The sequence below is a fragment of the Calonectris borealis genome, chromosome 3 (genome assembly GCF_964195595.1).
Source record: "Calonectris borealis chromosome 3, bCalBor7.hap1.2, whole genome shotgun sequence".
NCBI lineage: Eukaryota > Metazoa > Chordata > Aves > Procellariiformes > Procellariidae > Calonectris > Calonectris borealis.
This window is the reverse complement of record NC_134314.1, coordinates 98329851-98356448: the sequence shown is the minus strand read 5'-3', so window position 1 is coordinate 98356448 and position 26598 is coordinate 98329851. Positions and strand designations below refer to the sequence as shown.

At 38.1% G+C, this 26598-nt stretch overlaps 1 protein-coding gene across 1 annotated transcript in view; it reads left to right on the top strand.

The window, feature by feature from the left end:
• Window positions 1-26598, top strand: part of PRKCE (protein kinase C epsilon) — a 296929-nt gene that overhangs the window by 254945 nt on the left and 15386 nt on the right. The window contains exons 12-14 of the mRNA XM_075146872.1: window positions 12850-12988; window positions 15376-15564; window positions 20663-20809. Of these exons, the coding sequence (XP_075002973.1) occupies window positions 12850-12988; window positions 15376-15564; window positions 20663-20809 (475 nt within the window). The remainder of the gene's footprint in view (window positions 1-12849; window positions 12989-15375; window positions 15565-20662; window positions 20810-26598) is intronic.

The following is a 26598-nucleotide window of genomic DNA, read 5'->3' as shown; positions in this document are numbered from 1 at the left end:
AGTTTAAGGCTGCCAGAAGGATGCAAAGAGACTTTATTGAACATTATAATCTAATGAAACTTTATGTAAAATAGTTCTTCTGTAAGCTGTATTATTAGGTTTCTTGCTAGTCTTTGCCCACATAACTATCTGGGAGTTTTATAGGATAATTTCTGATCTTGTCGGAGCATAGAGTCTGGTTAGCAGGTCTCTGACAAGAGACCTAGTGGCTGGGCACATAGAAGTTACAAAGATAATTCCTTAGGCTCAAAACATTTTTTTTTTTATGTTGACAAAATTGTTCAAGAACAGTCCACTTTGGTCAACAGTTTACATTATAATCATACTGAAGTCAGTATTTACATGCAATGACTACCCAGTGAGTACCAAATGTTAGAGATTAAAATAATGTTTTAGTCTCCCAAATCTTGTATTCAGAATTGCCTCTCTTTTTTTCATTTGGGCTGGACTATTAGGCTCTTCTCTGTAGCCTCTCCATCTTCACAGCTGAACAACCTTGGTGTTGGCAAAAGTGAATACGCTGTAAATTTCCCAAGTCATGCCATGTTTTATTTCATGTGAGTAACCCATGAGTCATCTTTCCATAGCATTCATATTAATTAAAAATAGTGGGGCGCTTTGTATAAGTAGATTTTAAGTGATGATATTATACATTGGCACTACAGCTGAAGTAGCGTTCCCGAGCATGTGTTTTCTGGAGGAGATGGGGGAAGGCTGCAGGAGCTACATTTGAAACAGCGCTGGAGCTGAAAATTCCTGCACAAGAAAAGTTTCTCTAGGAATATTTGTGCAGCTTTCTGGCCGAGGTGGGGAGTGAAAGTAATTTTATTTTGCTACACAATCGTAATTTTAAAAGAGTATCTTTTAAAATATAGCTCTCTGTATTAACATATATAACCCTTTTTAATTACATATCGAAGCAAGGTTTGGAGTTGGAACCATCAGTGCAGAACACAAGCTTCTATGTCCTCTGTCTGGAAGCAGCATTAGGAGTTTGTTTTATGTATCGATCAACACAGAAGGGCAAGGAACTCCCATTTTTTTCAGGCATCTTCTTCATACTTTACAGACAAATAATAAAGATTCTTCTTAATTTTACCAGAATCCCTCCACTGCGGTTATCTTCCATCAAACATAATAGAAAATTGTTAACCTACAGAATTTTGAAACAGACAAATCTATCTGTATAACAATGCTTTTAGAAAGTTAAAAAACCAAATAGATTTAACTCTTTGTTTTTACAAGAATTTCTGCAGAAATCTGTTAAACTTCTGTTGCCTGCTACTGTTTTGATCCTTGATATCATCAGGGTTAGAAAAGGTTTTTAATTAAGAGCCTACATATCCTTCCCAAGTTCAGACCACGTGATTGTGTAAAAAGATGTTTAGGCATGTGAAACTATGCTACTGAAATCAGAATAGAAGCAGAAATTATTAAGATCTTTCTTCTAGTGATTCCATATAAGTAAACATTTTGTTGGAAGTAACATTCTTGCGGAATTACATCATTTCATTTATGCTATATAATTTATTTAGTCCATTCTGCGTAATATTACATGCACCACTCTGTGGAAAGGCTTTCCATAAAAAGACCCAAGAGGTCAAACTGAGAGCAAAGTGAGGTTGGAAAAAATCAGTGTCTGTACAAAAGTTCACTGCAGAGGTTTTTTTTCTGACTAAGGAAGCATTTTTCTCCATGGAAACATGATATGGAGCTTTACCAGGAGTCTGCTTACTGCTAGGAGCTGTGTTTGTTCCCTGCTAAGGACACCCTGGGGAGCATAGGGAAGAGAATTCTGATAAATTTGTTTCTTTTATAAAAAGAAACACTGTATGTAAAAACCTTCAGCACCCCTTCTCCTTTACACTTTCTGGGCATCATAAAGCTGCGGAGGGCCTAGGCTAGTACAGAAAAGGCACTGGAATGTCGGCTCATGCTGGCACATTAATGGCTTGCTCAGGATATGCTCCCAATTACCTGGGTTTGGCCATTTTTTTGTATGCCCCATGTTGTGGTTGCCAGACTAAAATATTGGGGTTTTTAAACATAATCTTTAAAAGTCTACGGAGCATATAGAGTTTACGCAAAGAAATGAATGAAAAAGATGACCAATTCAAGTTATAAAGTAGGTTCCCAGCATTGCCACGTTTTCATTTTTTCCCTGAATCTACTGGTGGTTCTGTCTGTTCCTGATAGAAGCACAAAATAAGCATTATTGAGGATGTAAAAGGTTTGTGCTACCTCTTACGAGCAGATTGTAGTATTGTAAGAGCTCTTCATCTTCACTGTGTGTTCTCATTTTTGAGTATGTTGAAGGTCTGGTCCCTTGGCCGAAAAATGGGGATTTATGTGGGTGTCATTAGTTTTCTTTTGATAAACAATCTCTGCTGAATTAAAAAGAGAACTAAAGTTTTAAAGCTAGAAAAGGGGTGGGGGGCAAAGGAGAACAGGACTTAAGGTGAGCTTTGGAGGCCATCTGCTAGCGCTCAGTAGCCTCTACTGTGTGCATCTGTGTTCAGCAGGTAGATAACAAGGTTGCATGATGAGTCGGCTTTCAGTCTTACCACAGTGCTCAGGCAGGCTGCTCTGCTCCTTTATGTAACAGAACTGGACCAAAGCACGGGGTTTTTTTAGTAGCTGCTGGGAAAACATGTCATTCTTTTCCCTTCTTTGCCGAGTCAACAATACACTTGGAACTGTTCATTTCCAAGGGAGGCGTCAACATTTGTGTTACAAGTAAAAGAATGTCATCTGGCATTCATGGCAGAAAAAAGGACTTTTTCTCTAGAAAAAGAATAGGATAAGAGCACAGGACAGGAATGCTATATACCTTAAAAAAGTCTGTATTTAGTGTGACAGCAGGATGACAATGTACCAGGATTGGATCAAATTGACCTATGCTATTGTAGCTTTGACTTTTATTTAATAGACATTTCAAAACTTACACTTGATCTTAATAGGCAGCACGATGGAAACGATAGGCTTCCAATTGAGGGAAGTTTTTGGCCCAGTATGGTGATTGTGCATGAAAACCTGTCTCCCCGTTGGACTTATATCATACTAAAATAATATTGGTATTGTTACGCAGCATGAGGCTGATTGACCTTTAGGCTAGGGGAAGTGTAAAGCTAACAAGTTAAATGCCATTGAAAACAACTATCTAAATCATAAATTCAAAACGACCTGGTTTGCGCATCTGATTTAAGGAAGAAAATTGGAGATGTGGGATGAGATCCAGGACTAAACATCTGAAAGAGGGAGACTAAAGTAGTCAACTTCAGTTGATTAAAGATATTCTGATCCTGTTTTTCTCTGGTGTCTTGACCTTACTAAAGTTCACTTAGTATGTAATGGAAAAAACAACTGGTTTGATAGCAGAATACAGGAAATGCCTTCAATCATGGCTCATTACAGTAGCAGCTTAGCTTCTGTTGTTTTCATTTTTTTAGAATGCTCTTTCTATATGCCTGAAACAATGTAGAATAATAATGCTTTGGAGCCCTTTATTTGGTGTGTCCAAGTAAAGCCATCAAATGTCTGGCTTTTTGGTGGATATGCATGTTCAGAGTTTTTGCATTCAGGAGAGTGCCATATGACATAAGTGAGAAAAATTAAGAATTATTACAGGCCATAACTTCAAAGCCTAGCAAACTGTGTGTGTATGTGTGGCAATTCCACCATGAGTAACAAGACAAATGAATGCAGGTCTTTTTTAAAAATCTGCCTTTGCTTGGCTTTCTCCTACAAAAATGGACGTTTAACAGCTAGTTTGAATGAAATCTGTATCTGGAAGACAGGAAGCCGGGAAGCAGCTTATACTGAATATACACAAAGGCTCAGGTTCATCTCACCTAACTTTAGGAATGCAACTGAAGCTTCCAAGTCAGGATACTGCTTGTCCTGGAGTACATTTACAGTCTGTGGAGAAGGGTAGGCTTCTTTAGGGAGCTGTGCAGCCCACATGTTCCATGAATCATCCACTCAGAGATATCTGTGGAGATGGCCACAGGGGGAGCCTGGGGCAAACTGTGGTACCTCGATTAAACCCCAATGTCTGGTGGGATAAATCTGGGTCAGAATCCTGGAAAATACAGGAAAGAAAATTACCATAAAACCAGAACAAAAGGTTTAAGAGCTCTAGTTACTTTCATATTTAAGGTAAATTTTTAAAATGGATGGAATAATGATTGATTACATTATATCCTTTTATTCTGCCTTTTCTATTATCTGTATAAGGCAGTAATATATCCTTGTTGTGGGTTATTAAGAGTTACAAGGCTTCATTGCTGAGATAGCTGAATGCGAACTGCTACAGAAATGCCAGATGCTACCTGGATAGACATGCATTTGTTGGCTGTATGTTTTTTCTATTCTGTGTAAGAAAGCTTCACTCAAAAATACAAAAGAGAAGAAAGAATTCCAGTCTTTTCAGTTAGCCACAGAAACTGTATGCTTGAACTCCAAGTACTCTTTTCTTTGTGTTTGCATAAATTGTGTCCCATTGTTGTTCAAATGATAGTAACTTTGTCATCCTACCTACTAAGGTCACTGAGAAAAAAAAACATTACTTTTGGTTTCCAAAGTAAAACTTTTGAACAGATCCAAACTTAATTAGTGTGTCTGCTGATTTGCTTTCTAAGGTTCTGGTAACATTTTTTCACAATTGAGTTTTCAAAACTTGATCTGACAAGCTTTTCTAGCTTCACGCCATCCTTTCACTGTCTTTCATCAAGTGATTTTATCAAATAAAGATTTGGTATTGTTTTGTTTAAAAGGATTATAGACATACATAGTAGGCACTTTTAGTTTGCACTTCACCTAGCCTATTGTTATAATACCCAATCTCATTTTTATGTTATTTGAGATATAAAAATAAGAGCACGAAGCATTGAACCTCAGAGAGTAGAATACCACAGCTTCAGTCAGTCCTTGGCTAAGCATGGGAACCTCTGTTGTCTCCAGTGGGATCACCGAGGTGTCAATGAGGACGGGGTTTATCACATTACATATTTAGCAATGACTCAACACTTGGGCACACAGAGGCTGAAACAGTAAATATCATTAGTGGTAGTACAGATTTCACCCTGTCATTCCCAGCCTGAATATGTAGAGCCAGTTGGGAATTTTTCAACTAAAATCTTCAAGAAAAGAAGTTAGAAAATGGTGTTTTTAACCAAAGTGGAGACAGTGAGAATGGAAGAAGAAAATCCCTGGGAGAACTGCTAGTAGCCTTAATGTAGCACTCACAGGGGGTAGGGGGGACCAGGGCGAGCAGGCAGCTCAGCCTCAGTTCAGAGCCAGTCACTGTCCTGAGCACCAGGCCATCAGCTGTTCACACGCTACTTTCACAAAAAGCTTTGAACAGTCTGTTTTTTCACCCAGCGTGAAACACAAGTGGTTTGTAAAATCTCAAGAAGCCTTACAAAATGAGAAAATCATTTGCTGTCTAGTTTAGCTGTAAGTTTCTGAGGCAGATTGTTTGTCCTATACAATAGGCCTAATATGAAGCCAGCTCCATTCGTGACAGTTCTTACTTGGTACAAAAATTGCAGGCCTGCGGGCCATGGGAAGGCAGAGTTGCCACTGGGATCCAGCACAAAACTTGTCTAACTCAGGGCTTTGGCAGTAGGCTAAGTCAAGAGGCACAGTTGTAGCGCTACATCCCGTTATTGCCTCAGGCTCGTGGAAAAATTGTTGCATTCCCAGGTAGGGGTCATGGAAGGATGAGGTTTGTAAAGCAGTGTGATAGGAATGTAAAAGGCAACCCTCTCTTGAAAAAGAAATAGAGACCACTCCCCTCTGTGCTTAGCCAATTTTTGAGAATGTTTTACATAATGCATATTTAAACTTGTACATATTTCTTATGTATCTGAACTTATGTTCACAAATAAAAATGTGGAAATAATAAGACAGGAAAAGCCACACAAAGGCAAGCTGTTAAGTACAATATATTTATTTGTCTGCACATTATTTTAAGGAAACTCAGCATAATAAGATAAGCAGATCAGGCACTGTAATGTCCTAATCTGCTACCGACAATTGTAATAAAGTTATGGTCAAAGCCATTAAAAAGCCATATATAGAAATAATTTTATAGAAGATGTTTTTATGCTACCAGAAAAGTCATTGGTTTCCTTAAGCTACTGGAAATGAATATTAAACCTTTGTTCAATACATCATTAAGACATCAGTAAATAGTTAGGGCCACGTGATGAACACATGGCCTTCTTTTCCGTCTCAGGACCTTGCTGACCTGAAAGTTTTCTCAATGGTAGACATTGCTGGAGCAGGTGATGTTACACATCGTGCAAGACGAATTTTACCTTGTAACAGCTAGGATTTACAGAGCCTCAGACAGCAATCGTGTGTCTGTCTCCCTCTGATGTCCTTGGTGGGTAAATAGCAAACTGCCTTTTGCTTCATCCCTCCTCCCGTCTCTGCCACTCACTTAGTCCACAAGATATTGGTGCAAATGGCAGAGTGATGGACACTGTGTTATATAAGGAAAGTAAGTGTGTGTGGTTGTAAAAGTAAACGTGCCTGACAGAGAGTGTCACTATGGTCACATTATAAGTCGGCATTTCCCATTAATGTTTACCCTGCTATCTGAACTATCGCTGTTTTCTTCGATGAAAAGTAGCTATAGTATCTCTGACTTCATTTGAAACCGAGTCTGTGCTCTTAGTTCATCTGCCACTAGCCATTATACATACTGATACACGTCAGTATAAGGTGGATTCACTTTATTCCAAACTTGGCACTGCTGAAAAGTAGCAGTTTTCAAATCTGCGCAGCAGGTTTTTCTGTATGTCGCTGATTATGGTTCTGCTATAGTTTTTGTGATAGATAATGTCTTTATTCTTTGATAATATCAAGTAACGTAACAGTGACAAAGAAAATGTCTATAATAAATCCAGTAATTACTTAATGGGTCAACATAAAAGCAAAGCAGAGAAATTCCAAGACTTTCAGATAAGCAACAGGCAAAACTTCCTGATCTGCTACAACAACAAAAGCAGGAGAACCATTTTTTTCTCACCATTAGTCTCACTCAAGTTTCTCCCTACTCCCTCCCAGCTAACAAAAACTGCCTTACTGTCATGAATCCACTCATAAGCATGAACAGTCCAGTGCGTGTCCCATTTCTTACTCCATGGATAAGGGAGGTCACATGAACTGGTAGAACCTGACATCCAATGATGCTGCTATTATTGCATGTTTATGCTCAGTAACATCAGAAAATATGGGCTCCTTCTTTCCCATGCAGTTTTTCAAATGGCAAAAAATGATATTATTAGTTTGCGTTTTCTTAGAAGTTACGGTTTGGATTTTCTCATTTATCTCTCATCTGTTGGGGGGAAAAGCCTTGCTGATGTGTTGTGACTAAAATACTTAAAGCAGCAAAAGAATCCACTAATAAAGTACAGTCCTAATATATCTGTCCCATAGATTATGCATGGAAACTGGGATTAAGTTGGTAAGAGCTAATCACTAAAGAAGCTAACACCAGAACATTAAAATGGTTGACATTTCTTTTTGTCTTCTGACCAGTTCCATATACAACTCCATCGTGCTTAGATTGTAACCTAGTATATTGAGGACACTGATGTGTTTGAAGAACTGAGACAAAGGTTTTGGTGAATTTATCAGTCTTCCAGAAATTACCATTTCAGATGGTATGGTACAGATGATCCAAGTTCTGTGATATTTACTGCTTGTGATTGAAATTTATGTTTAAAATGCAACATTAACTAAAATTATAGCAAAGAGTAAATTTGTGCTGGGTACAGGAGAGACCTGTTGTTGCAGGTGAGCGTCTTTGTCTCAAAAGCAATTTGGATACCACTGAGTAAGTTAAAAAGTAATTCTAAGAATGTAGAAGGCTTACTTCCCTTAATTAAACAGAAAAAAAAAATTCATCTTACTCGTTGAATCGCTAATTGATATTATGAGCATATTGCCTTCTGTTGTGAATTTCAGTAACTGTAGTAACTAGAGAATGATGGTTTTCCATGTTGTTGGGGGAAGTTTCCCTTTTACCTTCTGTGGTTTCTTCTATGAACAGCTTGTCTATTTAAAGCCTGTAGAGAGGATGTGATTTTCCCATGCAGGGGAACTACGGCAATGGCAATGATTTCAAATACACTATTGAAAGGGTTTATTGCAGTTGAGAATCACCCAAAAAAATGGTTTTTCAGTAGCTACGTACTTTACACTTGCGCTGCTTTCGGATCTTTCCTCTTTGATGTCCTACAGATGTTTAGTAAGGTACAGTCCTTCACTGAACTTTCACCCTATAAAGAAGTATTCTTGCTTCCGATGTCATTAGTTGTAGATAATAATTATTATGCTTCATTCTGACCTACACTGTGAAATGTATATGCTTTCTAGTTTTGTTTCTCATTCAACATTTAGAGTAGAAGCAGATGCTGCAGATATTTCATTGTGAAGTGATTGCTTAAACCAGCTTGTGATCATGTTTCTCAGCTACTTGATCTTGTTCTTCAAATATGGATTTGTTTAGTCACTAATGTTTACCGTGTTCAAAGGCTACTGTTAGTAATGTTTGGCAGACTTTCTGATTTTACTGGTCAAAACCCATCTTGACTGTTTAATTGCCTTACTTTAAACAAGAAAATTATCTGTTATCTAAATGACGCGTGTGACACACAGGGCCACGCACACAAGGCGGTTATCTTGCTGTCTGCTGTTGGGAGCCAGACTTGAAGAACCCAGTCCTATGAAGTCCTCATCCACTGAGCATTTGGGAAGCTAGGGCGGTCAGTGTCTCATGGCACTGTGGAGGAAGGAATGAGCGTTACGGAAGTTTTCTTGCAGGTTACCTGCAGTCCCCCTGCTCTTCTGTTAAAACTTGCGTAAACCTTACTGTTATAATCCTGATTCTTTCTTGAGAACCTGCCAATCGTCCCAGCTTCTGAGGTGATTGCGATGCTGGCAGGTATCCAGAAATAGAAACCAAGGCTTAAATTTCTGTTTAATGCTTTCTGAGAAAGAAAAAAAAATAATAAAAAAAAAAAACCACAAAACAAACACACCAAACATCTTATGCAATTGACTGCTCAAGTCAATTGAACCGACTGTACAAGGTATCTTGGCAAAGAAACAAAGGAGAGAAATAGCTTAATGTAACATTACTGCGTTCAAGCAATCTGGGCATTTTCCTGGCTTAACTGGTTAGGTTGTTTGCAGTTGCATGTAATTACTCAGGTTGTAGGAACTCATTTTGTCAAACACAGATTGCTTTCTTAGTTCCTACAAAGAGAATGCAAAATGAGAAAAAAGAAGAATTTAATAGACATTTGTCATTGAGCTATCTGACGCTATTATTTGGTATGCTCTGATTTAGAGGTAGATGACTGGCGCTAATACCAGGAACCAATTAAAAGGCAGAATGGATCAGAGTGGATCGTTCTGTACAGACAATTAATTTACATTCCAGAGATTGATAGCAGTTTACTTTACTTTTTGAGATGTAGGAGAGCTGGTTGTTTCTTAGAACAGTTCTGGGGAGATATAAGTCTTAAACTAAAACTTAAAGTTTTTTTTCAGTGAGACTACTGCTCTGGAAAGACAAGCTTCCCTGACAACTCTTTTTCTGTTACTTTTTCATTTCTTTCCTTATCGCTGTCTCTTTTGTTTTAATTTTTTTCCTGTGAGATGTTAAGTAGCACATTATCTATTCTCTTACACTTATTTAGTTAACTAAAATTTCTTTTTCCAAAGTTGCATAATTAGGGGGTTGGGGTGGGGTTTTTTGTTCGGGGTTTTTTGTTGTTTTTTTTTTTTTAATCTGGCAACTGTAATTGGACAGCATGGGTTTGAATGGTTTTCAGTGCAAGCACTTTTATGGACTATGATAATCTTGTGGGCTAGCTATGAATTCAGCACTTTGGCAGACTCCCAGCTTACCTTTTAACCTCCTATCTGTACTTTAATGGGAGTCATGCTGCCGTTGTTTTAGCCTCTTCCAAATTTCTTTTGAAACTTCGGTGCGCTTTGTATTTGTGATAATAAAAATCTACTGGTATTAAATTCCGTTATTGCATGAGTAATTAAGCTGATGTCTTCAGTGCCTCCAATAGGGTTTTCAAGAGGCGTATAGGCTTCACTCCTTTGTTTTGGCTTGATGAAGAGGTCCCAGAAGTTTTACTTCTGTCTAGTAGAATTATAGTTTGGTAAATGGTAAGAAAGTTATATTGACTTGTGCTTTTACATGTAGGCTTAAAATTTCACTGTCGGTCTTTACAGGTGGTCAGAATTTAATATTTAGACTCTTCCTGTTTTTCCCTTTGCTCAGTTTGTTCATTCTCTTTTTCACTGTCAAGTTAATTTTTTATTGCTAATTTCTGTGTCTTATACAAATCTTCAAGGAAATAAAGACAATGGTGAGTATCCTGTCCTTCTCCATTATGTAGTGACTTGCTGGTAGTGTTTTACTACTGTTGAGATTTCTGTTAGCTTAGGAGTTTCTTGGGTTACTGACTATTTCTCCATTCAATTCTATGGCTAGCATATGGGTGGCATTAAATGAAACTTCAACAATTTTAGGTCCTAACAGCTCCAGTGTGTCACCTGCCTGCACTGGGAAGTCCTGCTTCTGGGATCAGAGTTAAGATAACATAAAAAAGTCTTCTGATGATCACTTACCACTTTGAATTAAGGTGGATCCAGTTTTCTGAGCAGCCTCTTGAATTTCATCAGTTCCTATCATAATCATTTGTATTATGACCTTCTTTCTAACAGTCTGTTGTGATGGTGGCTGGAAGTGGTTCCCAGATTACATCAAATATAATTATACTTTGATTTCTTTATCTGAACATCTTGACTTTTTGAAATACAGCTTTTTTTCTTCCTTAGCTTAGGAACATCCAAGATAACACTGCATTTGGAAGGTTAAAAGCTACAGCTACAAGCTTATTTCCTTCTCCCATCTGCAAGAGCCTTATCCTATTCTTGTACTTGATCACATTCTACTTGATGATGTTATAGTCTTGTCTTAATGCAGGTCTTTTGATTGTAACACTTGTAACTCACTGAAAGAGCAGTTTTGGGAAGGCACGTGATTTTTGGAGCGGGGAGCTTTATTTTGTTTATTCGACTTCTTTGCAGGGCACAAAGCTGTTGATATCTGTCTGCCCTTGCACGATGTTGGACAATCCTTGCCAATCATTTTCCAGGGATAGGAAGAGGTGGTTATTTGACAGGTAAAATGGTTAGATGTAGGGGATTATGTTGTAGCCAGCTGGATCTCGGGTTGTTTAGGAACTCACAAAAAGGATGACCTTAAGGAATGATAAAATATGTAGTCTGCTCCAAGGGGCCTTACGTGGGTGACCAGCTGAGGACCTACAAGAGCAGAGTAACTGATCTGGAGATAGCAAAGTCTGGTGTAGGGTGTATTGGTTGCAACAAGCATTTCTACAGCCAATATATACTTCAGCTACTAAACCAAAGCTAGGTTATGTGGGAGACAGTGGATTTACCGTTACTGAGGTAAATCTGACTTTCTTTTGCCATGTCAGACTTCTTGTACATGCACAAACCACTTTGTAACATGTACACAGCACAACCGATCTCTACATGCACAGTACGTCATCCAGTGCTTCCAAGAATTGTCTGATTTACTGCACAGATGTACAATGAGTATGCAGACCTTGAGTAGTAAATCCACTGTGTCCCAGAAATATCTGTTTTTTATGCTGTCCTGTGTACATGCTTGAGAAATATGTTAGATACAGGTGGGCCAGCACATTTGAAAATTTTGAACAAGTGTCAAAAGAAAAAAAAAAAAGATGACTAAAATCCACCTACTGAAACTGGGGTGATAGGGAGAAAAGTACATTTCTGAGGGAATCCCAGCAGACATGTCCAGACATGTCCAGTAGCCTTGGACATGTCCATAAAAACTCTTAACATAATGCAGCCTTGGAAGGAGCTTTATTCGTGCAAATGAGGGTTCTTTTATGCATTGACTTTCCAGATCCTTTTATAGTTTAGTCTAAGGCAAGTGGCAGGTAAGTTAAGTGGTACCTAGCATCCATTGTGTTGGAACATGCAATAACGTCAATGGTATATTTAGAAAATGTGCAGAGGGCAAGACAGGAAAGGTGGATATCCCTTTCTCAACCTGTTTTTGACCTCACCCAATTTAATAACCGAAGAATTGTGTATTTTTAACACAAAGACATTTGTACAACTGGTCAGAGACAGCTGCTAAGATGCGTTGTTTAACAATGAATGCAAAATATTCCTGTGAAATTATTTTTGAGCAGGTTTAAACTGCAGAAAATAATGCTCCCAAAGATGAGAGCATTGTTTTTCATTGCAATCTGAACTTTGAATTGCTAGTATATATTAAGAATCCAATTCAAAATAATCCGAGTTTGAAAGTACCTATTAATTCAACCCATATGATAGAGTATGGGTAAATTGGTAGTCCTTACTTTGTGCTAATGCAAAAATGGAGAATGTCTTCATTAGACATTGTTGACCTATTTCACGTAGACAGAATGTTAGATCTGTAGCAAACAAGACTGAGGTCTTTTCCAAACGTTTCTGATTCTGTCTTGAATACAGCTGTGCTTTCATGCAGCTAAAGAAGAGAGTAAAGGCCTGGTCTTGCAAAATGCTTGTCATTGCCTGCTTCCTTATTGCCTTTAACCAGGTCTGTTTAGTGACTGCTACCAACTTTTCATGCACACATGTGAAGGACGGTTTCTCAGTGGTGTTTGTCAAACCGTCTGTTTGACGTCTGTAGTTTATGATGAAATTCAAGAGCACATGATCAAAATTTGAGAGTTTATTTAATTTGGGGCCTTTTTATTTCAGGGACCTGAAACTGGACAATATTCTTCTGGATGCAGAAGGCCACTGTAAACTGGCTGACTTTGGGATGTGCAAAGAAGGGATTCTGAACGGAGTGACCACCACAACCTTTTGTGGCACACCTGACTATATAGCTCCAGAGGTATTTTTTTGAACTGCACTAAGAATACAGATATTATCATTCATCAGACTGTTACATGTGTAATTTTAGACACTTTTTACATGTAGATGAAAACAGTAGAAGATGCAGACTAGATTGTGCCGCAGTTTTTCCTGGGTAATCTTGCAGAAATTGGTTACTCTACTGCTCACGAGCAATATTCCATGTTGATAGGAGTGGCAAAACATGGTTTTTCTGTTGTTTGTTCCCTGAACTTAACCATATTCTTCTCCAATGCTCATTTCTGACTCAGCATCATTGTGAAGACACTTACTAGCCTTTAAGGTGCTGGATGCAACTAAGTACTGCCCGCACTGTCTTTAGTAGTTACAAAAATGTTTTCAGTTTTCATGAGACTTAGAACGCGGTGTTCATATGGAAGAGACTGTACATTTGGTGTCATTTTGCCTAGGGTCTTTGTGGGAATATAATTTTTTTCCTGTCTTTAAAGTATCTGTGAGTGAAAAATACTATGTTTGCGGTACTTCTCATCATATGGATGAACAGAAAGTATAGACTTGTATAGAAAAGTGGGAACTTTTCATATGGATGCTGCATATCAGTTGGCAACATCCAGAGTCATTTCAAGGCATTCATTGGATAAAAGAAATGACTGAGAATCATGCTCGTTTTACATATCCTAAATTTTGATATTATGAGATGCATTCCAAGTGCCTAAAATGAATCAATATTGTACAGTTTGTCTGCTAGGCAGACTTTGTCTGCTCAGTTTAGTCCGTAACCTGTGCATCTTTCCGCTGAAGATTCAGTGTGCAGTTTTAATGTAAAAGTTTCATTGGTTTGTCTTTCATCAACCATAAATTTGCAGCAGGGAAAAATATTAGTTTATTATTTGTTAGAGACAATAAATTAGAAATCCATATTGTTAGTGTTCATGGCTGTCAAGGTTTGGTAGCACAACTAACAAGGTGTGAATCATCTTTAAACTATCATAATATAAACATGTGTTTTATGGAGTTTGAAAAGTATTCAGGCGTTAAAAGAAATAAATGCCAGTGTGATGGTATGGGTTTTGTATGAGTTCTTTTGTGATTCAGTATACTAATTGAGTCCTTTGGCAAAGTCTTTGAAAATTATTACTGAAAACAAAGTACTGATAAGATCCCAGGAACTTCTAGATGAAATCCTGGTCTCACTGAAGTCAGTAACTCAGGCTTCCGGTTTTGTCATCTTAATTGCAGAAGTTTATCTCCTGCTTCTGTTTCTCTTGCATCATGGTGGTATGTTTCAATTTCCTTTCCTTTAGCAATATCTGAGTTCCAAAGAGTGCCCAGAACACTTGAAAAGTACACTTTTGAAGAGTATTGTTTTCTGTAATTAATGTCTATAAAATGAAATATCCATTCAACTAAGAATCCAGTTGGGATCCAGACCTCTGTATTCAAATGTTAAACTCGCTTCTGTTTTTATGTTAAGACTGAATTTGGTTTTATATTGGTCGTGATTCCCAAATACGGCACTAAGCTCATGGGGTTCACCACAAGGCTTCTGACTATAACACTAGTGTTGCTTAAGGAGGTAGTGGAGTTGTTGCCATTCCAACTCATTTTAAGGCAGTCAGCTTCACCATAAACAGTCACCCACTCTACTTTCCCTAGTCCTCTGTCATGCTGAAACATTGAAGCCAAACTACAAGCTTCTTTTCAGTGGAGAGGAGCCAAGAATTAAACTTGTTCCTTGTACAACACCAGTTCTGTAACACCAAGTACAATACAATAAAACTCCATCATGCTAACCTACTACTCTCCACTAAAGGTATTTGCTACAAGGTTGAACTTGTGCCACGTGAAAAATTGTAGCCAGTTTTTCTGAAATTAAAGTGAGTCCTACAGCCATGTATTGTACAGTGTTTTAATGCTGTAAAAAGAACATGGGCAAAAATGGTTTTGGCTTCCTTCAGCCCTACCTAAAGGACTGGAATAAATCTCTCAGATGATTGCAGCATTACAAGCTGGTTCAGTTTGTTTTGTTCAAGATAGAGACAAGGAAATGTTTCACATTTTCCACCAATCTGTTTTGTATATGTGATCTTTTTTCCCCTATAGCATGACCTGCTTTAAACAGTTTGGAAGGATATACAGCTCTTTTGCTCACGAGCATATTCTTTTACTCAGGGGACAGATAAACCCAGTCAGTACTTCTGAGAACAACTACGCATTGACACTTAGCTGTGTTAGTGCAAATTGCATGGGTAAGAAACCATGCCTGCTGTTACCGAAATCAGTGTGGGATTTAGTCCTACTCAGGAACTGGAGGAAAGAAGGGGTATATCATGTTGAAACAGCAAATGTGCAGCCGAGAGTGTTGTCGAACTTGTCTATTCAAACCAATCTCTTTTTCTATACTAGATCCTCCAGGAGTTAGAATACGGCCCGTCAGTAGACTGGTGGGCTTTGGGTGTTCTCATGTATGAAATGATGGCTGGGCAACCCCCCTTTGAGGCTGACAATGAAGATGATCTCTTTGAATCCATCCTTCACGATGATGTCTTGTATCCAGTCTGGCTCAGTAAAGAAGCCGTCAGCATTTTAAAAGCAGTGAGTCTTCAATTACTTGCTTTTCTCCTCCTCTTCATGGTTTTTTGGGGGATTGGTTTTTGGGGGTTTTTTTCCCTTGATTAAAATTGAATTTGCTGAAAGTTGTTGAGAGCAGTCACCGCTGGGAGTTCAAGCACAGTTCAGAGTGCCACTGTTAGGATAATGGGGCCTGGGATAAATTACACCACTTGTGGGAAAGGAACAGAATGTTTGTATTCCACGCAGTTGTACACTGTATAAATCTGTGTACCGCAGATTCATGTTTCAGGGAAAACCCAACCAACTAGAACTGTGCTATCACTTTGACACTTTATATGCTGCATGTTCACTAGGGTCAGGGAAGCACTACGTAATTAAAGAAACAATGTTTTTATTTAACCCGCTTATAAAATTTCCTGTCCCTCTGCCTTTCTTCCCCTATCAGCAAGATGGGTTGAAAGCCCTTTATTTACAGCTGCATGTTCTATTTTATAGTTCATATAACACTTTGATAAGCAGTCTTACTCTAGTAATTGTTTCTGCCCTGGTTGGTGTTTTTCAATATGAGTAGTGGCTTGACAGAAATGTGTGTCACCAAATGCCACAATTTTTTCCATCAGTCGAAATGTGCCACTGGGCAACTTCAGTTTTTAGACTACCTTTCTAAAGTCAGGTTTACTTCATTAACGTGACACTGACATAAATTCTTTCTTCTGTGTTAGTAGCATCCTAAAATAAAAAGCAAAACAAAACAGACGCAGTATGCCAGTCCCCATAGTTTGAAAACCTGAGGAGGATTTCTGGCTTAAAAAAAAAACTTGGTTTTTATTCCAGTTTTCCGCCTTCTTTGAAAGTGGAAAATTTCTACCTTTCCACTTCTATATTTCCTTCAGCATCTGGAATAAGGGAGACTTTCAGTTAAGAGGACAGCTAGTAGTGTAAAGTCCTGCAGAGATCTTCTGCAGGGTTACATTTTGAAATTATATATAAAACTTGAACAAATTCAGATGTTAACACCAGTGGACAGGTAACACATTCTGCAGAAATGCTCATCTTGATCTTTTAATAAAAATATCTTCAGACTCATTCTATCTGAGAGAGATGCTCTGGCATATGATTCAAAGCAGAAGTCGAAGTTAACCTCTCTGAATTATTTGCTGGTGTATCTCTTTTGCTCCATTCACTGTAGTGAGAACATGGAGGATTTATTAAAGCTGACCTTTGTACATATTCTCCCTTCTCCCCCCAGATACTTCTCTGATGACTTTTTATTAGCTGACATGATACTTCCATGCGTCCATTTTTGTTCCCAGACCCTTCAATTATTTTCAGTTCAGCAATCAAATTGTATGGACATGAGCTGCAGAATTCAGGCTGATATCCAGGGTTCAGGGATTATTTTGGTGTACTGTAGAGAAAGGGTTGCTGTCAGTGTTCATATCTGCATCTGAATTTCACTGAAGTCCAAGAGATTTTCTGTAGTGTGGTGTCACAGTCTGTAGGATCTGTTCCTTTGCCAACCACAGGCTCCTTCAGTGAATCTACGTTAACTGATCTTTCTGTTATTCTGAATCGTGGAAACATTTGTTGGAGGGGAAAAGTTAACCGGTAACTCTTGGTTAAGTGTGCAGTACGAGAGCCATTCTAACTATTAGGAGAAGGTGTTTGTTTTACAGAGGCAAGGGAGAAACAGATTTGACAGTTAGAGCCTTACTGTTGTATCATTTGTGGTACAAGTAGTAAGATGCCTAACTGGTAATGTTATACATGTCATTCATTAACCACACACAAATGCAGACACAGAATTGGGCTGCAGATGTAAACTATGTATTTTTGTGAATGTAAGTGCAAGGGTGTTAAACCCTCTAATTTCTTTTAAAGCTGACTTTGCTATAAATTTTCATGAGGCTGTTTTCCTGGGTCAACATTTTGATAAATAGGCATGGTGGTTTGTATTTTGCTGTAGTTGTAGAATTTTTTTTTTTACATCTTTTTGCCTGAAGTTAATCCTTAATGCCATTATAAACCTTAAAAAGAGAGTTGCATCCATTAAATAGATTTGCATAATGATAATAGATTATTCCTCACTGGGCAAGATGTCTTCATTGGCATAAATTGATAGAATTTAATGGAGCTGTGCCGCTTTACACCATAAAACGAAAACATTTCCTTACATTTAGCAACCTGCTGCCTATGCAGCTATGGTGTGAAACATGTTTGAAACTTGTGTTCTTCATCTTATCCTTGTCCACATTCTGTTAAATGAAGAACAGGAAAAACAGAGGAAAGAAAGAGGCGTCTATGTATTTTACTGCTGAATGGTAGCAAGGGATTAACTTTGGAACACTTCGTTTCCTCACATTGTGCTTTGAAACATGGGGTTTATTCTTTAGAAACTGTGTGATTTTGCACTCCTCCAAACAGCATGTAAGGAAAGTTTAATAAGAAGACATTCTCTTGTATTAAGTGACAATGTTTTCTTATTTTCTGAAGAAACAGTTTTCCTGTTATTTCCAACAAAACACTAAGGAGGATAATTTTACAGCTCAGTATTACAAGGCAGTACGTTGCTTATCCCATGAAATCCCACAGATCTTATTAGTCCTGTTTCTGTGAATTGACAGGAATTGCTATTTAAAATTCTTTCCTGTCTGGTAAGGAAAACAATTCTTCATTGAAATTAGCTCTGTGCTTCTTTGCAAGCAATGGAGAGAGGTTGTGTCTACAGTGTGTGTTCCCTGTGTACCCAGATGACAGAGAACTCTGGGTACAGAAGCAGCACTCTGTTTTTAAGCTGTGCTATTTATTTCAAGAAGCAAAATTTTGGGAGTCTGGTGATCCTTGATTTGGGCCCCAAGTTGCATGGCTCTCAGCAACCTTTTGTCCTGTTGTCATTTAAGTCAGTAGGAACTCTGATCTTAAAAGGCTTCTCTTTTCGTAAAAGGAGGTTCCTGCCTTAATATAGGAAAATAAAAAGGCAACACTTATGGCTATGGCTGTCAGCTCTATTGGCAGCCATCTCATCAACACAGTACAGCTAACAGCTGTCTCTGCCCTGACAGTTGCATCATTGTTGATGCTGTTGATAAACAGGGAATAAATGTCAGCTTCTGCTTCAGAAATAGAAGGTGAAAAAATCAATATTTACTGCAGGGGATGAAATTTGTAGGAATGTCTATTTCGGAAGTTTGAGATTATTTCATACTATTTGCATATGATAATTTTTTTGTTTGTTTTAAGTATTCGTTCTTAAAATTTGTTCTGCGTCATCATCCATTTCCAAGTTCATGAAGTTTGTGAAGTACAGTACTAAACTGTACTATCTAGTCATATTTCATGTCCTGGGCTTCTTAAAAATGACATGTTCTGATGTTTTCCCTGCCTCTGGCTTAAAACAAAGATAGAGCATGGCAGATACTAGGATCAGATTTTACTTCTTTGATACTGGATTATACAGTACAGAAAGCGTATCCTGTAGTTTCCGTGTTCTGTTTCTGCAAAATGTGTAGCTGCTGGTTCCTGGCCTGCTCGCTCCAGTCCTGGAGGTGAAATAAAGCAGAGGAATGTAGGAATGTGTTTTGTGGTTTTCCAAGAGACCTCACGAAAGCACAGTAATCCTTTCAAAACCTTTGTTTCTCCTGCCCATAGAAAATATGGCCTGTAGTTTAGATATGACTTGTCCACTTGCAAAAGAACTTGCGGAGCAGTTGAACACAAGACCAAAGAGAAGGATCGTCTTTGGAGCAGCATGTATATGTCAGAAACCACAGAGAGAATTCCCTCGCTGATCTATGTTATATCTTTAAAATGATAGCAATGGTATTCTTCTGTGGATGGTTGATCTAGCTATCTAAAACCATCTTAAGGGCTTCGGTAGCTACTTATCTAATAACTGGAGTACTAAAGCAAGGGTATGCATTACAGTGATTTTTTTTTCAGTAAGTTTTTTTTTCTACAGATGTATAGTATAATGTGGTACCTAGGTTAAAAAGGTACTGAACAGTTATCACGTTTTGTTTTATTTGTACACTTTTTTAAAAATTTAAAGAATGTTATAATAATGGCTGAATATGAAGTTGTAGCAAAGCTTGGGATAATTCTATAATACGAGTGTGTGTGCATGTGTAAGAACAGCATTCGTTGCTACTTGAATTGCAAGGATTCTGTGTCCACATGCATTAGGAATTAAGTAAAGTAATTGCTAATAAAAGAAGGAATAAATAACAGAGCAAAGTCAGGAAAAATATTATCAGCTGCCATCATTTGATATCAATGTCTTACACTGGTTGTACAGCTTTTTGTTGAAAGGAATAGTAAGAGTTTAAAAGTGAGAAGTTTAGAAATTACCACACCAGAGGAGACCAGTTAGTTCCAGTTGCTGCCACAAATGGTGTACTAAAGATGAAAGGAAAGGTGCAAGTTATGTCGTGGAGTTTCTCAAGGGAAGCTTTCTGCTGGTACTGATCACTCCATGTATTATTTCCTGAAACATGTACAGAACGCGTATAATTCACATAGCTGCAGGTGCTGTTCTTACTTATATTAGAATAAAATCCTAGAAATGAGTAAGGAGGTTATGGTTTTTCATGTGTTTGCTTGAATGGAGTGTATGATTATGCAACCTACCTGCCCAAAGAAAATAAACAACAGTAAGCATAATATGTAGCTCCTATCCCCCAAATTAATAGTTAAGATAGAGCAAATAAGATAAAATAAGCGCTATCCTGACCATCTATTTGGAAGTGTCTCTGGAGGGTTTAATATTTTCTTTCTTTCCTTTAGTATTTTTGGCCAAAGCTGGAACTAGAAATGCTGAAAGAGAATCTGTTCCTGTAGCGCTCCCAGCCAGATGAAATTAGGAGGTCTCGGCAATCAGTTGAAAGAGCTTCCTGCAGGAAACTTACACTTCGGAGTCTCTGAATCTTCTAGTTTGGCTGGAACCTCTGAAATTTGGAAGGGCATCCTTGTCACTCTTACAGAAACAATAACCTTCTGAAAGGGGACTGTCTCTAGAAACTAGGCATTAGGAATTGGAATGCGTAATTGAACCACAAATGGTTTCCAGCCATTGCCATTCATGTTTTAATTTTTTTCTTTCTCTCCCTCCTCCACCCTGTAGTTCATGACAAAAAACCCAAATAAGCGACTTGGCTGTGTGGCATCACAAAACGGGGAAGACGCGATTAAGCAGCATCCGTTTTTCAAGGAAATTGACTGGGTTCTTCTAGAACAAAGGAAAATCAAGCCACCCTTCAAACCTCGGATTGTAAGTAGCACTTTGCATAACATTCAGAGGAAACTTGGTTTGACAATTCTAGTTGTTGGCTTTTCTGAGACATGAGATTACTTGATGCAACATTTGGGGGTTGAAATAGAAACATAAAAACCGCCCTGAAAAGGTTGCTTTGTCATTGTTTCTGTGAAGGTAAGTGTCAGGAATAGATTTAAGCCAGAGGAGGGTATTCGTGTTCAGTCACATAAACCAGGAGAGGTTCAAGGCCCTGTTTTAATTATTCTCCTGTGTTCCTAAAGATACCTTGATCGGAAGAGATTATTTCACTTGGGTGTATACTGTCTGTACTTTCTGTGTGAACTCTGCTACAGTCCTGCATTGCGGATAGCCACTGGATTTTGTAGTGAAAGACAGAGGAAAGGATTTCTGATTAGTAATATTTTAACTGAAGATACTTGAAGAAACAGCTTCCTGGGGGAAAGAAATACACATCATGATTAGATAAATTGATACACTTACATTTTCCTAGGTAGTTGTCAAATATTTCTATTTTAAAGTAACAAAAATATGTAGCAGCCCCACATGCAGAAACTACAAAAGCCAAGCAAAAATACTTTACTTATTCTTGTCTTCCTCTGGATGCAAATATTTAGAGTTCACCAAATGTCAGCTTTTCTGCTGAGAATGTGTGCAGTAAATTTTGTGCTTGAACAGTACAAGAGAATAATTTTATGATAAATTCTTTGAGATTGATTTGCATCTTTTGACTTTGCACGTTCCTAGTTACGGTGTTTGATTTGCCTGTAAATATGATAAAAGTACTTGTTTGTTTCTTTCTTTAGATAGTTTACAAAGGTGTATTAAAAAAAAAACGAAAGAAAACTTTGGGCTCAACACTGAATCCTAACTTAAATTTAGAGGTGAAAAAGTCCCCTCTGTCATTGCAGAATTGCTGTCTCTTGCATTTAATGCATTTACTTTTAGTCCAGTGAGATGCATTTCCCCAAGTTCCTTGTGTAGGCGGTGAAAGCGGAGCTGCCCATCCAGAGCAGGAGCCTGAGGTAGCTCATCTGAGTCCACTCTTGGAGAAGTCTCTCCCTCTCTCTGTAGCTATGCAGAAAGAGCCCAAAGGGATTGACAACTGTAAGTGAAAGTTAGCCCTTGTGAATGTCTTTCTAGGAGTAATACTAAGATATAGTGTTAGCATATGGGGAAGTTTTTTTTCCTATATTTCTTGGAGAATGGAAACCTTGTAATGCCTTAGCTACAGGCAGAGGGGTGCCTGAGCCAGCCCCTCTCCTGGAAAGGGTCACAGCCAGCTGGGCCTGCTGGCTCCCTTACCCTGCTGCCCAGCTCTGCTCTGGAGGTGTGGCCAGGTTGCACCTAGGGCCTGAGCTGACTTACAAATCTCTGCACTGATGCAGGAAGTGTAAACCCCAAATTAACCCTATTGGTATCTACCTGAAGCCTATTTAATACTGTAACTAGCTGCTTTCCAGTCAGGTTCCACAGCCCTCGGAGAGTTGCAGACAGCCTTAGTCGGCGTTTAGCTGAGTTGCGTGTGTGTAGCTCTTTTCCCGTTTTCACAAGAATTTGGCCTTTCATCTCACAGTAATTTTTGTTGTTTTGCTCAGTATTCATCAATGTTTTGGTAATACAGTTATCAAATCAGGATGCACAATTCCAAAATAATTTTTACTTTAGGCCTGCGTCTAGTAAGTCCCAGATTCCTCGCATCTAGTCTGTTTATTGGTTGTTTTCCTTTCATGATCAAGATGCACAGTCGCTTTGACAATAGGTGTTTTTACGAGGCCTTTATTATTTTTGTAAGTATTCCTGCTGGAGTGATCCTTCTTAAAAGTCAGGAGGGATTTAGTGTGTCAGACTTTTTTATTCATTGCTGTTATAAATACTTTCTGCCTTCTCAGTGCAGCTTCTTTCTCTCTCTGGTAATTATTTCACTGCTGTTATATTGTAGAGCCATTCCTATTTTATTCATTCATGTTGTTTTGTTCCTTTTCTGCTTCCTTTAATGGTATTTTAGTTGGATATTTCAGTTTTAGTAGTGATGTCAGATTATTTCAGAGTAGTCCTTTGTATAATTTTCAAGACAGCTGCTTGCTCTTTAATAATTGTCAGGGTGATTTTATCCGTCTTTATTTACACCTTTTCTCATTTTTCTTCAGGCTGCTTCTATAATGTCGGATTTTCACACTACTTCTTTCCATATTGTATATGCCAACTTTCTTTATTCTACCAAATTTGATTCCTGCAGTTTAGTAGTTCTGTATGCTTGGTTTTTTTCTGAACTCTTTTTTTTATGGTGGTGAATTCAGATAATATGTAGTCTGTGTAACAGGCATCCCTATTTTTTTCATGTTCTCAGTCTGCTCTCTCTAAGATATCTTTCCCAGTGACCTGGTCCTATCAACTTTTACTGATAACTTTTCTACACTTAGAAAGGGTATACCTTATATATTTACACTATGTTTATGATCCATCAGCTGGTTTGTACCAGCTGTATAAATTTTGCAATTGTTTAGATTTTGTTGTTGTGTAGAAATCTTTGAGCAAGATCATACTAAAATTTTTACTTGTCCTCTTAAAATTGAACGATTTATTGTTTGGAAAGTAAAGTGTGATATATATCTAGGCTGGAGAGAAAGATCACACAAATAAAATCTAATTATTAATAATGCAACTTCAGAAATGGTAAAGGAATCTAGGGCAATAAATTTCAAATGCTGAAAAGGTGCTTTTGGATACTTGTCAAGCTAGAAGAGGTTGCACTCACTTTGAAAAATACAGGAAAGAGGGAAGAAGGTGAACACTAATGAAATAAAGTCTACTTTAAAATCTAGATAGAGAATTCCTCTCTAAATTCAGTTGTGGGTGTAGCATTGAGATTCATTGATTCAGATTAACAAGCGTAACTGTTCCATAGCTATGGAATAACTATGGAAAAAACATAACTAATGCCTGTGTTTGGAATGTTTTCTGGTTTTTAACATCTTTCAGTATTGATAAAGGGCTGTTGATTATTTAAAAGTAACTTCTAATCTTAAAAGGGGATTAAAAAGATATATTTTTAATCTTATGTTTAGGAGAGCCTAGATCTGTGAAAATAGCTATGAGAAGAGAGGCCAGATTATTAGTCAGAAAATAGACATTCTTGCATGTGATGTGTGAGTGTACATATGTGTAGGGAAAGAAGCATACAATGCATATACAGTCATTTGTGCATTCAAATTGAGTTTTGCATGCACATACAAAATTTGGCTCATGCAAGAATGCATATATTTACACAGGTGTTCATCTATTTTCTGACCAACCGTTAAGATGACTAAGGGGGGAAATTTTATAATTACTATATCATACACATTTTCAAAAAAACGCAAAACGTAGGGTCTATTCAGATGAGCTCTGGGCAATATAAAACGCTAACACTAAACAAGTAAAGTCATTAGGGAAGATGGTCAAACACTGAGGTCCTATCAGACAATGGAATAATCTGCCAAGGGAGGTCACAGAGGTGCTAACGTTTGTAGAAACAAACCTTGCTTCAGTTCTGCCTCACTACCCCGCTGATCCCAAAACCACGTGAGCTGCTTGGTTAGCACAGCCATCTTCCTTTTCTGTTACCTTTTATCCTTTCTCTGCCATAATAGATTTTCTGGAGAGCTATATTACATGGTACTGTAAGGCCTGTCCTTCTCCATAGTTCATGTATGTCTCTTCAGCTCTGCCAGCCTTCAGTCTGAATTTTTCAACTGGACTTGGAAGAAACGCTGCATGGCTATTTATTAGCCAGACTTTTGAGGGTTTTTTTTTAAAATCTCATTCATGCTGTGAATGTATGCAAACATACTCCTTATTATACCAGAAATATACCACTAATGTCTTTCTAGTTTGTACATGATTTGATTATTCGGATAATGTTTTGGAAGCTGAAATTTCTTTCCTGTTTTCAACCTTGGAATGAAAATTACCGAAGGGTCCTTGAAAAACTGTCTATGTTTTCTGAAAGCTTGCAAGAGTGCCCTGGGCAGAGCACTCATACAAATGGCTGAGGGTTAGGTTGCTAAGCAGTGACAGGAGTGCCACACCAGGTTGTGCTAGGTAGAGACAATGGACGCAAATTTGGTGGCCCTGAAAGCTGCTGTGAAGGATCTTTGACTGCTCCTCCAGCTTAATGACTTGGAATAGAGAATACAAGGGGGTGAAAATGCACTGGGGCCCAGTCCTATGATGCATATTATCTACCAGCCCTTCCTTTCATAAATCCAGAATTATGAGGCTTTTCAGTGGCAAAATTAATTTTTATATATATAATATGGTTTACTATACTGAGGGTTTCTCCCATGTAGAGCTATTATAAATGTTAAGCTACTATAGAAAAAGTAATAGCTCTGGGGCATGTACATTAGAAATCAAGCAAACTTTTGAACAGCTATGAAGAGGATATTTGTTACATCTAAGCTCCAGTGACCTTGACAGTGTTTCTTGAAGATCATTTCCTCTGTTCTTAAAACCTAATTCTTAGAGTTTCACAGTGTCTTGAAATTTTCTGGATAATGTTATTCTTCCCTGGTGCTTTTATTGCAGACACGAATATATAATTGCATATGCAAGAAATAAGTACAGTTTTAGTGCAGACAGATATCTTGCAGACAGATATCTTTTCTCCAGAGCAACTGTTGTGAGACAGAAATCCCCCTGAGGCACTTTATTCCTATGTTGAGATATTTTGTCTCACGTTTTCTTCCTGGAATTTTATTCCATTTGGAGAATGAAATTTACGTAATCAGTAGCCATAACACCAGGCTGGTGGTTTGCAACATAATTTATTGCCCAAGAACCACAAAGGCCTTGAAATAGTATTCAATAATTCTCTGCTCTCCATTTTTCTTTGTTTCCATGGTTATGTTCCTGACTTGGTTGAATTGGTTATTTCCATTTTCAAAGTGCATTTGCCATAATACAAATGAAAACCAGGGTGCAGTAGGTTAATTTCTTACCAAAGTCATTGATATGGTGGTAAGTGTGGTAGATCTTGCTTAGTGACATGATGGGATGATTCTGTCTATCCCACAATAAGATACACATTAAAAACAGTGATTGAGACAGATTGCCGCTTCACCTGGAACGTGTGTCGATGAAATTTATATTGTCCCAGGTTGTTATTTACTGGCAAAGCTTATATTTGAAACAGTGAAGCAAAGGTATATTTTGTCATATTTTGCTTTTTCCTCAATCTTCTCCATATCTTATTAGGTCCCCTGCAAGAAATTCTTTGTGCCATTTCTGAGAGCACAGCTGGCCAGCTGCAGGCTTTCCAGACTGAACTTGTGGCCTACTGACATGCACTAACATCAGCCAGTGAAGCTCAAAGAGGTGTGCACAAGTGGTGTAAAGATATATGGTATCCCAGTCCCACCTGCCAGAAATGGAGGAACACCACTGCCCAAAATTTGTTGCTCATTTGGCTGAAGTCAGTGGTAGCCCCATATGAGCATCAATTTCATAGAATTACAGAATCATAGAATAGTTTGGATTGGAAGGGACCTTTAAAGGTCACCTAGTCCAACCCTCCTGCCGTGGGCAGGGACATCTTCAACTAGATCAGGTTGCTCAGAGCCCCGTCCAGCCTGACCTTGAATGTTTCCAGGGATGGGGCATCTACCACCTCTCTGGGCAACCTGTTCCAGTGTTTCACCACCCTCATTGTAAAAAATTTCTTCCTTACATCTAGTCTAAATCCACCCTCTTTTAGTTTAAAACCATTCCCCCTTTTCCTGTCGCAACAGGCCCTGCTAAAAAGT